The sequence below is a fragment of the Jaculus jaculus genome, chromosome 3 (assembly GCF_020740685.1).
Source record: "Jaculus jaculus isolate mJacJac1 chromosome 3, mJacJac1.mat.Y.cur, whole genome shotgun sequence".
Lineage (NCBI taxonomy): Eukaryota > Metazoa > Chordata > Mammalia > Rodentia > Dipodidae > Jaculus > Jaculus jaculus.
Window position 1 is genome coordinate 114,515,596 of NC_059104.1, and position 13,907 is coordinate 114,529,502.

Consider the following 13,907-nt stretch of genomic DNA (forward strand, 5'->3'; position numbering starts at 1 on the left):
CAGCCCTCCAGGGCCGTGCAGCCGAGAACGCTCGCTTTGGAACAGAGAGGCAGCACCGCCCCCGCGGAAAAGAAAAGAAAGGCACCGCTGCAGGACGCGGTCCCCACGCGCACGCCCGCCCCGCGCCGTCCCGCCCAGACTCTCCACGCGGGCCCGGCCACCCAGGCCCCGCCCCCGCCAGGCCCCGCCCCCTCCAGGCCCCGCCCCCGCCAGACCCCGCCCCTCCCGGTGGGCCCCGCGCCCTGTTTGGTCATTGGCGCGGGAGAGCGGCAGCCGCGGGGAGGTGGTCCGCGGCGGGCGGGCGGGCGGACGGGGACGTAGAGCTGTCGCTTCCCGCCTGCTCGCTGGCTCGGGGCGGGGACCCGCGAGGCCGTCGCGTCCTGCGCCGGGAACAATGGGAGTGTGCGCGCTCGGCGCCCGGGCCGTGCTGCTCCTGGGGGCGCTGCAGGTGCTGGAGGTGCTGGGCACGGCCGCCGACCCGCCGGGTGAGTCAGTCCTGCGGGCGGCGGGAAGCGCGCGGCCTGGCCCGGCTTTGCAACTTGGGCTGTAGGCGGTGGGGAGTGTCCGCGTGTCGGACCGCAGCGGGGTGGACACTGAGGCCCGCCCCAGGCCACCTGCCCGTGGCCCTGGTTGCGGCCCGGAGGATGCGCGTAACCTGTTGAGTCCGTTTCCCGGGCCGGCCTTGGCCGGGAGGGTGGAGGGTGGTGGAGCTCCGAGGAGAGCCTTTCCCTGAAGCTAACGGGTCCCGCGGGGTGGGCTGTCGCCGAGGCTTCCGTTTGTACGCAGCTTTCGGTGGGTTATAAAGTTGGTCTACCTACGGACTCCCGTGAAAACAGGTCAAGCAGGACCTTCAGGATCCCCCCCCCCACACACACACACACACCCGGCGTTTCAGCGTCTGGTTTCCCGACACCCAAACGGCGGCGCAGTCGGAAGGTCCCCAGATGTTTAAAGTTACACTTCCGGGATGATGGAGCGGGTTGGGAGCTGGGGTGAGCGCTTGAAGGCACCGTCGCCGCCCCGTCCAGCGCAGCCCGCGACGTCACCAGCAAGGTCATAACAACCAGAGGACTCTGACATTCTTCTGTGCAGGGCGCGGGGGTTGTTTCTCTTATGGCCTTGACCCGGTGGAGACTTTGAGAATAACTTTTTTGGACTAGGCCAGGAAGCTGCTATTTGCTGTAAAAATTTTGTTTTCCTTTGTCGACTTATATAGAATTCCAGTCACTGAGTAACATTAAGCTAGAATAGGTTGCTTTAAGTGACAGAACGTTTTTGTGTCGGTCTGTGATGTACATCTGTGTATTTAGCTTTAGATTAGTTTTATCCAGCAAGAGCAAACATGTCAGTTTACATAACCAGATGGCTCAGGCACAACACCTGCCTTTGCTGGAATAATCTGGGTGAATTTAACAACTGTTTCTGTTTTGCATACTTTTTTTTTTTTTTTTGACACAGGGTCGCAATGTGTAGCCTGCACTGGCTTTTAACTTCCTATATAACTGAAGATGACCTTAAAGTCCTGATCCTCCTTCCTCTGCTTCCCAAGTGCTATATGTATGTGCCACCAACCTTGTCAGTTTTGTTCATTTGACTTCTTCCTCTGACAAACTAGAGGTGCAGACCTAATTCTGAGATCATTTAAGAAAAGAATGATCAGTGAAATCATGTTGATTGCATATCTTGTAGCTACCTTCACACTAATATTTTTGGGAGGCACTTTCTTTTTTTTTTTTCCCAAAGTTGTTACTTTGTGTGAAAGTAGACCTCTTTTCTATTTTCTCTAATGAATTACTGATTAGAAAAATGACGAGTGTCCTTTTCCTTCTTTAGCCCTTATAACACAAACTTTTCTTTTGTCCTACTTTAACAGTCACTGTTCTGTTTGTTAGCATCTCGCTAGAAATTAGGGCTATTTGGAAACCTTAAATACTCTGCTGTGGAACAGCCCTGGTTTCATGAACTAGTGCAAAAGTGGATTCATTTCTGCAGACTATAATGTCACCTTCAAACTAGGTTCGATGGAAGATTTCACAGAAAAGCAAAGAAGTAGGCCAGGCCTGCTGGCACATACCTGTAATGAATCTCAGCACTTCAGAGGAAGGGCAGGAGGCTTGTGAGTTTAAGGCCAGCTTGGGTTACATGGGGAAGTCCTATCTCAAAACGTGAAGAGCCCCCCCTACACACACACACACACACACACACACACACACACACACACAATAATTATTTAAGCCTTTATATATGGTGTGTAAGTTGAATAAGTGTCATTACAAGGTATGGTGATTGTGTTAACAGTCATCATATTTGCATAGTTAATATTTGCTAGGTACATTTTCTGTTCCCCAATCACCCCTTTGGATCCTCATAGTATTATCCCCATTTTGAGGCTATAAAAGCTGAGTCTTGGAAATAAGCCAGCTTAAAGTAGAACTGGGCATAATGACTCACTCATGCCTTTAATGCCAGTACTGAGGACACTAAGATAGGAAGGTTGCCGTGAGTTTGAGGACAGCATGGGTTACAGAGTAAGTTGTCAGCCGGGACACAGGACTACAGAATAAATTAGTTCCTGAGCTACAGTGAAACCTTGCCTTAACCCTCTACTCCCCCCCCCAAATAATAAACAATGAATACATTTGATTTCAGATCAGAATCTAAACTCTTAACCACTTCATCTCTGAGATGTATTAGGTGAGAGTGTCTCTTAAACCAAGTAGTGTTTTGATTCCATAGTACTGTCTAGAAGATTGTAAGAAATGATAAAAATGTCATTGAGCCCAGCACCTTTTTGTTTCAATTTTAATTTAATTTTTTTCTTTTCACATTTTTATTAACATTTTCCATGATTATAAAAAATATCCCATGGTATTACCCTCCCTCCCCCACCCACACTTTCCCCTTTGAAATTCCATTCTCCATCATATTACCTCCCCATCTCAATCATTGTACTTACATATATACAATACCAACCTATTAAGTACCCTCTTCCCTTCCTTTCTCTTCCCTTTCTATCTCCTTTTTAACTTACTGAGCCCAGCACCTTTAATCTCAGCACTTGGGAGACAAAAGTAGGAGGATCGTTGTAAGTTTGAGGCCACCCTGAGACTACATAGTGAATTCCAGACTATTTTGGTCTAGAGGTAGACTCTTACCCAAAAAAACAAAAAAAATGTCATTGAAATTCTGGTTTAAAGGTATTATTCCGGGCTGGAGAGATGGCGTAGCAGTTAAGGCGCTTGCCTGCAAAGCCAAAGGACCTCGGTTTGATTCTCCAGGACCCACGTAAACCAGCTGCACAAGGGGGCGCATGCATCTGGAGTTCATTTTCCGTGGCTGGAGACCCTGGTGCACCCATTCTCTCTCTCTCTCTCTCAATCTCAATCTCTCTCTCTTCCTCTGTTTCATTCTCTCTCTCAAATAAATAAATAAATAAAAATAAAATATTTTAAAGATATTATTCCCAGCCTGCTGCATAGTTTTATCACTCTCTTTGTTGGAACAAGGTAACCAATCAACAAATAGAGCAGATTTAGTCCAATGAAGGACATTTACAGGATGGGATGGGAGGCTACTAGTATTTTTTGGTGGTAAGTGACAGAAACCTACATCTTGACAATCTTCAAAGAAAGAAGAAATTTTATTAACTGTTACAAGTGAAAAGTCTGAGCTGAAGGGGCTTGGAAATGGCTGTATTCAAAGTTTCAAATACTTTGCCAAGAAATCATCTCAGGAGTGATTTAACAGGCAGCTTGTATAGTTGCAGACAGTCCAGATAAAAGCTGATATTGTAATGGAGATAGGCATTGGGGGTGGGGCTGATAACTTAAAGGATTGACCATAAAAGCAGAAAAAAGAAGAAATCCAAGGATGACCTCTAGATTTTGGAGCCAGCAGCTAGAGATGCAATGACTGGAACATGAGGGAAGGAGCAGGGTTATGGTAGCTCGCGTATGGGCTTTAGAATAATCAGCCTGGTCCACATCCAGACTTTGCCTTAACCAGCTGAGTGACTCTCTGGGCCTCAGTTCCTGTCATAGCATCTGTTACAGAATTTCTGGAAGGGTTAGATGAAGGAAGCTCATGCCTATACCACCTGTCATGTTAGTAGCCCTTCATATTATTGTCAGTTATTAGACACCTACTAAGTATGTCTTGATCTTCTAATCTTGACCTGTTTTGAGTTTCATCTTACACTGTGTCCTTTGTACTAAACGGATTGCAGTCCCTTTAAGAAGAAGCCATTCCACGAAAGTTGATTTAGCATTTTTCTGCTGGGGGGTTGTGTTTTGCTTCTTGGTTTTAAGTAGGAGAGGGTTATCTTTGTGAAATAACACAGTAAAACACTGGCTTTCTTCCCTTGTGGTATGGGTAAGAATCCTACTAAATGTTTATGGAAATTGTCAACAAACAGTTAGAAAGATCCTTACTGAGAAGACTTTCAGTGAACAGTGAAAATCCTACAATGTCATTTTTCTCCCCTACATGAAATTAGGGGTGCTGGTGGTGGACGATCTGGAGGCATCCATGAACAAAAAGAGGCCCTCCTGGATGGTCAGCCTGTCTCAGAAGAGCAGAGTTGTCAGTAGCAGAAATGGTTCCCCTGTCACCACATCGCATGTCTACTGTCTGTCCTCATGTGGGTGAATGCACTCTGACAGGGCTGCTGCATGTAGCTAATATTATGTAGGTGTTTGTTACATAAGCTACATGTTTTCTGTCTTGAAAGATCCTACAACATAGGCTCAGATTTACTGACAGCTTCAAGATACGTTTCATAGCAACACTGACAATGGTAAAACTTCCTGTGGAATAATCTACCCTCCTCCCATACCACCACCACTACCCTGGGGGCAGGGTGAGCATGCTGCCAATGTTAGTTACATGTTCAGTATTCTTTCATAATAGAATCTGTCTCTCTCTCCCTCCTTTTTTTTTTTTTTTTTTAGGATCTTTGAACGTAACCAGTTCTGTGTCTCCACAGAACTCCAATGGGACTACAACAGGTGAGATTTTAAATTTTTAAAAACTTATTTGTGTGTAGTGTGTGCCAGGGCCTCTTGCTGCTGCAAACAAAAATCAGATGCTTTCACCACTTTTTGTGTTCAGGTGAGGCTTGGGAATTGAACTCCAGGCTGGCTGACTTTGCAAGCAAGTGCCCTTAACTGCTGAGCCATTTTTCCACCCCCAACAGTTTTAAAAGATTTAAGAAAGAGATTTCTTGTATCTAGGCTAAAATAGTAACAGCCAGGAATGCATATGTAAGCTAGTACATGGACCTGACTTAACCATGAAGTGTTTACCCATGAAACCCTCCTTATACCTGCCTGGAGGTTGCCCTTTAAGGATACAGTCTAAAAGAAAGCATACTGGAATTTCACACCAGATGGTGTAAAGCAGATGAGGATTTTCCATTCTTGATGTGACATGAGTGTACACATACGAGTGTGGATGGCTGCAGGCCTTGCTGATGGAACAGTCAACTCCAAACCACTTTGGCCGACTGAGGCTCTCCTTACATTTCAACCATTAGATTTCAGCTACCATCTCGCCTTTCTAGTGAAACAACCAATAAGGCCCTTTTTGTGTGTTTTTAGTTTGAGACAAATGGATTCCTTCCTTGGGACTCTGAGTTCACTAGCTTGACAGATAGTGGTGTGTTTCTTACCACAAGGTTACCCTCTCAGTATCCTTATTTTCTGTTGTTGACTGAGTTAGCAACCAGTAAAAGTTTGACATAGTCTCTTTCTCTGTTTTTATTCAATAACTTTTACTGAGTGTCTCTAATGTGCGGACACATTCTAAGTGCTAAAGCTCAAAATGGGTCAAGTTCTAACCCTGAAATTTTCCCTTTGTTTGGTTTCATGTTTAGAATTCCTGTGGTAAAATATAGGTCATGTGAAATCAATATTTTTTTACCTCTTTAAGTTTATACTGGCAGTGCATATGTTACATTATTGTCTAATTTTGCTGAGCTTTTTATGCTTGTTCAGTAAGTTTTTGAGACAGAATCTTGCAATATATCTCAGGCTGGTCACAGACTTGTTATGTAGCACATGCTGGCCTTGAAGTTGAGATTCCTTCTGCTTTAGCCTCTCAGTGCTAGGACCGAGGGTGTGTCCCCATGCCCAACTCTTGGAGGCTTGGCTATTGTGAGCATCCTATTGTCTTATATACTTCATGTTCTCAGTGTATTTGGTGTTTTGTTCTCATTAGCTCTAAACTTGTCCTCTGGGGTGTGGAGGAACATAGGATGTGCTTCTATTATAGACATGGTAATAATTGTGCTAAACTTCAGAAGAGTTAGTAAAATATATTAAAATAGAGGAAAAATTTTCATTGGAGGAATGAGGCTAGACTGCTCTTAAATACAGTAATAATTATCATTGGGTGTTAAGGCCAGGTGTGGTAATATATACCTTTAAAGCCATAACTTGGGGTTGCTAAGGCAGGAGGATTGTGTAGGTTTGAGCTTGGACTACAAAATGAATTCCAGGCCTGCCTTTACTAGAGTGAGACCCTGCCTCAAAAAGGGGGGGGGGGCTACAGTGATAGCTCAGCAGTTAAAGGTGCTTTTTTTCAAAACCTGATGGCCTGGGTTCAGTTCCCCAATACCCATGTGAATCCAGATGCACAAAGTGACAAATGCTCCTAGAGTTTGTTTGCAACAGCAACAGACCCTGGCATACCCATTCTCATGTTTTCAATCTCATTCATTCATATTCTTTCTCCCCCACACACACTCAAATAACAACATTATTTTTTTTTTTAAATTTGGGACATTGCTCTGTAGCTTGAGTGGGCCTTACCCTTGCAAGTACTAGGATTATAGGTATGCACCTGTTGGCCTTAATTGAATCTGATTGGACACTACTGAACTTAAAAAATTTTTAAATATTTTTATCATTTATTTATTTATATATTTATTTATTTATTTGAGAGAGAGAGAGAGAATGAGCCTGCCAGGGCCTCTAAGCCACTGCAAACGAACTCCAAATGCCTGTACCCCTTATGCTTACCTGGGTCCTGGGGAATTGAACCAGGGTCCTTAAGCCTCTCAGGCTTAACTGCTAAGCCATCTCTCCAGCCCACTACTGAATGTTTAACCTTAGACAAACTAAGAATGTAGAACAGAAGTAAGAATTGGGGGGTGGAGAGGTGGCTTAGCCATTAAGCACTTGCCTATGAAGCCTAAGGACCCTAGTTTGATGCTCAATTCTCCAGGACCCACTTAAGCCAGATGCACAAGGTGACGAATGCATCTGGAGTTCGTTTGCAGTGGCTGGAGGCCCTGGTAGACCCATTCTCTCTATCTCTAAAAGAGGGGGAAAATAAAAAGGATAACAACAGTGATAATAGTCCCCACATGTTGAATGCCTCTCTGTTACAAAGCTTGAGCAATGGTGAGGTAGGGATCATTTCTGCTACACACTGAGCAAATTGAAAGTGGATCATTAATATCACGTGGCAGAGCTGGAGAGATGGCTCAGTGGTCAAGGCGCATGCCTGCAAAGCCTGAGGACCCAGATTCAGTTCCCCATAACCCATGTAGTCACATCCCTCCGGAGTTTGTTTAGAGTAGCTGGAGGCCTTGTGCCCACTGTTTTTTTCTATCTGCCTCTTTCTCTCTCTCAAATACATAAATATTGAAGAAAAAAAATCATGGGGCAGTAAGCTCCACCTTCTGGCTTTGAAACCTGGGTTCTTTTTGTTTTTCTTAGGTGTGCCAGGCTGGTCTCAAATTTGATATGTAGCTGAAGATGACCTTGAGCTCCTCATCCTTCCGCAGTCTCGCTCTTAAGTATAAGCATTACAGGCATGCACCATCAGGCCTAGCCCACTTTCTTAGTTTTATTATTATTATTTATTTACTTAGTTTTGGTCTTTCAAGGTAGGGTCTTACTCTAGCCCAGGCTGACCTGAAATTCACCATGTACTCTCAGGGTGACCTCGAATTCATGGTGATCCTCCTACCCCTGCCTCTTGAGTGCTGGGATTAAAGGTGTGCACCGCCACACCTGGCTATTTATTTGAGAAAAACAGAGAGAGAGAGGTAGAAAGAGAATGAGTGTGCCAGAGCTTTTCAGCCACAACAAATGAATTCCATTCACAAGGGCCACATTGAGCATCTGGCTTACATGGGTCCTGGTAATCAAACTGGGGTCCTTTGGCTTTGCAGATAAATGCCTTAACCTCTAAGCAATCACTCCAGCCCTGGTTTCTTATTTTTAAAAACTGCTCTTTCACCATATTGATGAAACTGAAGTGAATTTACTTTTAAAAAGGCTTTTCACTGAAGCGCCACTATCACTGACAGTGACTGTGAGTCATTATTAATGGTCAGTCAGTGCGCTGAGGGCAGCTCCAGGGCTGTGGGGCAACTTCCATATCCTTTCTAGAAAAGAGAAGGTTATTCTGGAAGAAAATAGTGATTGCCCCAGTGTTTGTTTTTAACAGAAATCTGATACTATTACTATTTACAAAAAAAAGTTAAAGTATAACTCATAACTTTTATTCTTCCTGTCTTATATCTTCTGTAATCTTCTTGAAAATACTTATGAAACACTGATTTTGTGTATATTTATAGAACCTGAGGCTTGTTTTTCTTTTATAGTATTATAGCCCTTTCTAACTGTTGAAATGTTTTGAGTATCTTATATACCAATTTACTTGGTTCATTTAGCATGGTTTGTTTAACACCAATTCCAAGAGGAAGATTGCATCTTTCTTTGACACACTGTTATGACTTATGTATTCTCAGCATGTATTGTTAGGAAAAGTGGGTTCTGTCTGCAATAGTACTTAGAACACTTGGTATCCATCACTTACAGACCTCACCATACTGGAGGAGTTAATGAGTCTTGCTTTTCATGTTTCTTTTGTTCTCCTAAGATTTATTCAGCTAGCACCTAGTGCTATGGCAGTATATAGCATTGTTGTAAAAATACATATATTTTTGGCTGATTGAACTGAACTGTAGAATCAAATATATGTTTTATAATTGCTCACTTATTAAAGCACCATTGTATACATTTTACAAGCCAGAAGTAGTAGTGCATGCCTGTAATCCCAACATTCTTGAGGTTGAGGCAAAAGAATTAGGAGTTCCAGTTCAGTCAGCTCTAAATAGTAAGATTCTGTGTTGTTAAAAAACAAAACAAAACAGATAAACAAAAAAAAAAAAAAACTCCTCTCAAGCTGAGAGCCATGTGTAGTGCCAGATTACTTCCAATGCACATGGTAGAAGGTAACGGGTAGGTAAGGAGGGAGGGAGGAAGGAAGACAGATGGCAGATGTTGGCTTTTAGCGATAGATTTGTAGGAAAGTGTTTCCCTAACCATTATCAATAACTAATTAATACTTACAAGACCTTCTTCAGTTCTTCACACTATTAATGATACTCAACTCATGTTTTTGAGATTGCATTTGAAAAATTGGTGGTGCTATTGAATGTCCACATACTTTGCCTTGTAAAATATAATAGTCTTACCGTATTGTGTTCATTTTCTCAGTGATGATAATATGCTTGTTTGAGCTGCCCACTCTGCTGGGCACAAAATATCCAGTAAATAATACAGGCCTGGGAACAGCTGCAGAAGGCTCTGGTGATTAAAGAAAGGCAAACAGGCTAAAATACCTACATGAGAAGGTAATGCAGTAAGAGTGAGTGACTGGAAAAGGCTGGCTTTGGGTTGGTTGGTGTAGGAAGGCCTCTGGGTTGTCATTTTTACACTGAGACCTGAAGGGCAGGAGAGAGCCAACCTTACCAATACCAGTGGGAAGATCTTCCCAGGCAGAAGGAAGAACTGACACCCAATTCCCCGGGGCCACCTCCTCTGAGACAGGTGTGAGCCTCCTCATCTAGCACATAGAGGATGTCTACTCTGTAGTTGTGTTATTACATTCAGAAAACTAGGAAGCAAGAACTATATGTTAGCAATGGGATCAGAAGCTAGAAATAGAGATTCTAGCAACTTACTCAACTTCTCTGGGGGAGCCCTTCATTCCTTAATATCCTGCAGTGATTCTAATCCACCATGCACTCACACATGCACCCATGGTTGCAAACTATTGGTAAGTGTCTGAATTCTTTGTTTATAAATATATATATATATTTATTTACTTTTTTGGGTTTTTGAAGAAGGGTCTTGCCCTAGCCCAGGCTGACCTGAAATTCTCTCTGTAGTCTCAGGGTAGCCTTGAACTCATGGTGATCCTTCTACCTCTGCCTCTGAAGTGCTGGGATTAAAGGTGTGTGCCACCGTGCCTGGCTTAATATTTTTATTCATTTAAGAGAGAGAGAATGGGTACACCAGGGTCCCTAGCCACTGCAGACAAATTCCAGATGCGCACACACCATGTTGTACATCTGGCTTATGTGGGTCCTGGGAAAGCAAACATGGATCCTTTGGTTTTGCAGGCAAGTGCCTTAACTGCTAAGCCATCTCTCCAGCCCAGACTCTGAATTCTTTTTTTAAAGAGTTTTTATTTTTTTAAATTTATTTATTTGAGAGTGACAGAGAGAGAGAGAGAGAAAGAGACACACGCAGAGAGAGAGATTGAGAATGGGCACTCCAGGGCTTCCAGCCACTGCAAACGAACTCCAGATGCATGCGCCCCCTTGTGCATCTGGCTAATGTGGGACCTGGTGAACCAAGCCTCAAACCGGGGTCCTTAGGCTTCACAGGCAAACGCTTAACCGCTAAGCCATCTTTCCAGCCCCAGACTCTGAATTCTTGCTTGAATAATTTTATACTGGCTTTAGAAGTTGTTGTTGGTTTTGTTCCTTTTTGGCCTTTTTAAAATAGGGTCTCCCTCTATCCCAGGCTGGCCTAGAACTCATGGCAGTCCTGATTATAAGTGTGATCCGCCATGTTCAGCACTCTTTTAAAGCAGTTTTGAGATGTCATCCACACACCATATGCTGTAGTTTGAAGGTTTATGCCACATGTTTGTGGATGGAAGCTTGGCCTCCACTGTGACAATGTGAAAGCATACTGAAATGTAATAAAATGATGGCGGCATCAGCTCTAGAAGGGATGAATGCCTATCTTAAGAGTGAGAGTGCGGTTGTCACAGCCTGAGGCTGCCTCATGACCGAAGCCCCTTCCATACATGCTCTTCCCTGTCGATGTCTCTGCCATGCTGTGACACAGCTGGAGGCATTACAGGAGCTGAACCAAAGTTGGATGTGTGTGGTTGTAAGCTAAGTAAAGTCCCTTATAAAGTCCACAGTAAGATAGTCTGTGACCGCTACAGACATATAAATCAACTTATTCCAAGTGCACAAACAAAACCAGTGTTTGGTGTTTTTTTTCCCCTATACTTGTATACTAGCCACCCCAGTCACTGGGACGGAAACCCTGTGTTCTCCAGTTATCACTGCCTCTAACTGCTAAGCCTTAAGCAACACTGTCTCTTTAGAGTTCCCTATTCCAAACTCCATGTGCATGCAGTTATGTAGTTTGTGGTCATTAGTGACTTCTGCAACTTAACAAGTTTAAGTCCATCTAAGTTGCAGCAGCAATTCCATTATAGCCATGGCCCCACTACATTTTGATCATTCATTCATCTGTTGACGGGTATTTTGGTATTATGAGCAATGCTGCTATAAACACTTATGTACAAATATGCATGAACCTACAGTTCCACATTGTTTGGGTGTACATGTCGGAATAGAATTGCTGAGTCATATGGTGTCTATTTAATGAACTCCCAGACTGTCTCCAAAGCAGTTGCACCATTTCATAGTTCCATAGCAGTGCACTAAAGCTCGCATTTCTCCACATTTTTCTAGCTCTTTAACCATCCTCATAAGTGTGAAATTTACATACCTTTGCTGCCACCTCCCAAATGCTGGGATTACAGATGTGTGCCACCACTCCCGTCTCCTGTGCCTATCTTTTCTTTTTTCTGTTTTGGCACACATGCTTATGTTTATGTGATTTGGAGTATGATGTATAGTGCATGTGCATGGGGGTGGCAGAGAGCTTTAAGTGCCCTTCACTGTTGCTCACCTACTTCCATAAAATGGATAGCCAGATCCACCATTTTTGGTCAGCAAGCTCCAGTGCTTCTGTAGTGCCCCCACAAGGTGGACTGGTGTTATACATATGTATGGCCACACCCATATCTTTTTATGTGGCTTCTAGGGTGCTGGGTTCTGGCATTCTTAGGCTTGCACATTTAAATAGCAAGTGCTCTTAGCCACTGAGCCATCTCCCCAGCCCTTTTGCCCATTTTTGTTGTTATTTGTTTTTTTGTTTCAAGGGAGGGTCTCACTGTAGCCCAGGCTGGCTTGGAATTCACTATGTAGTCTCAGGGTGTCCTTGAACTTGTGGTGGTGATCCTCCTACATCAGCCTCTTGAGTACTGGGATTAATGTTATGTGCCACCACATTCTGCTAGCTCATTTTTTTAAATGGGTTACTTTTAGATTTGCTGGTCTGGGGTTTTTGTTACTTTGTTTTTCTGACTATAAAAATAATTCATGGTTCTTATGAGAATATTGTAAAATGTAGCAAATTTTTATTTAAACATCATTGCTCAAAGTATTTTCATTGGAGACTTGTGTGCTTCATGCTTATCACAGTTAGTGACAACATAATGTATATACTTAAGAATTGCTAAGAGAGTAGATTTTCAGATCTTAACATAAATAACAATAAGTTGATGGCTTAGGAGATAGCTCAGTGGGTAAAGTGCCTGTCCCTCAAGAATGAGGACCTGAGTTTGATCCCCAGCAGTCACATAAAAATGCCTAGTGTGGTGGCGTGCCTGTAATCCCAGTGCTGGGGCCACAAAGACAAGAGGATTTTTGAGGCTCTCTGCTGGCCATTTTGGCCTAATTTATAAGCTACAAGCCAATAAGAGACCCATTTCAAAGGAGATGGATGGCATTCTTGAGGCCAATACCTGATTTCATCTCCTTGACTTGTACATGCATTCACACACATGTAAAATCGTAACTGAGTAAGTGCATGTATTAATTCGATTTGGCCCTGGCATAATGTATAAATGGATCAAAGCATGTTGTACACTATAAATACATAGATTTTAAGTAAGAGTTATTCTTACTAAGTCTAAGTATTTTTAGCCTCCTTTTGTTTTTCAACTAAAACTTAACCACATGAGCAGTTTCTTAAAATGGGAACTAACCATCTCCTACAAAACATCTCATTATGGTCTCGTCTTTATGACATGAAAACAGCCAGTTTTGAGTCTGTTACCTGAGAGTTCAGGAAGAAATGGCTTGGCTGCTTACTTACTTCATCCCACAGTGAATTTTATTGACTAATTTTGGTGCCGCTTCCCACCCCCAATTTCTGGTATGTGTGACATGTTTTTCAGGAGAACTACAAAGAGAAAAATAGTTTTGCTGTTAATTGAACATGAGCAAGTTCTCTGTTCTCTTGGCCTCACTTTCTCTATAAAGTAGAGCTAATGATAACTACAGTATTTCATGGGGCCGGGACAGTGTAGCCATCTCTTGGTGTAAGTAAGATAGCATATAAAGCCCCTGCCTTTAAAGTAGCACCTGCACAAGTTAAACACCAAGTGCATATGTTTTTCACTGTCCTAGGCTAGACTGACTTTTCTTGGTCTTACTTTGTTCTGTCCTCTCTGCCCCAGGGCCTTCCCACATAGTGTTCTTGATACCTGAAGATTTTCCATGATTGCATTCTTTGCATTGACGCCTTTTGTTCCAGTAAAGCTCTGATGGTAAGAGGGCTAGGGAACAAGGGGTAGACAGCACAGTCAAAAGGTCACAGGTTGTGTCCTGCTGAGCAGCCCTCTCAGCCCAGGCTGCTACTCCAGGCGATGCTCAGGCTGTTAGGTCATGTGGCTTTTATCTGTGCTGTTTTGGTATGTGACTGGTGACAGGGAAAGAGTTGTCTGGGACTTAA

General features: G+C 43.3%; 1 protein-coding gene across 1 annotated transcript in view; it reads left to right on the forward strand.

Moving 5' to 3' along the window:
- The first annotated feature begins 348 nt into the window (after nt 1-348).
- The window catches only part of Tmem123 (transmembrane protein 123), a 39,820-nt gene continuing 26,261 nt past the window's right edge, over nt 349-13,907 (forward strand). Inside the window, exons 1-2 of the mRNA XM_045146298.1 lie at nt 349-485; nt 4,950-5,006. Of these exons, the coding sequence (XP_045002233.1) occupies nt 395-485; nt 4,950-5,006 (148 nt within the window). The 5' untranslated portion in view covers nt 349-394. The remainder of the gene's footprint in view (nt 486-4,949; nt 5,007-13,907) is intronic.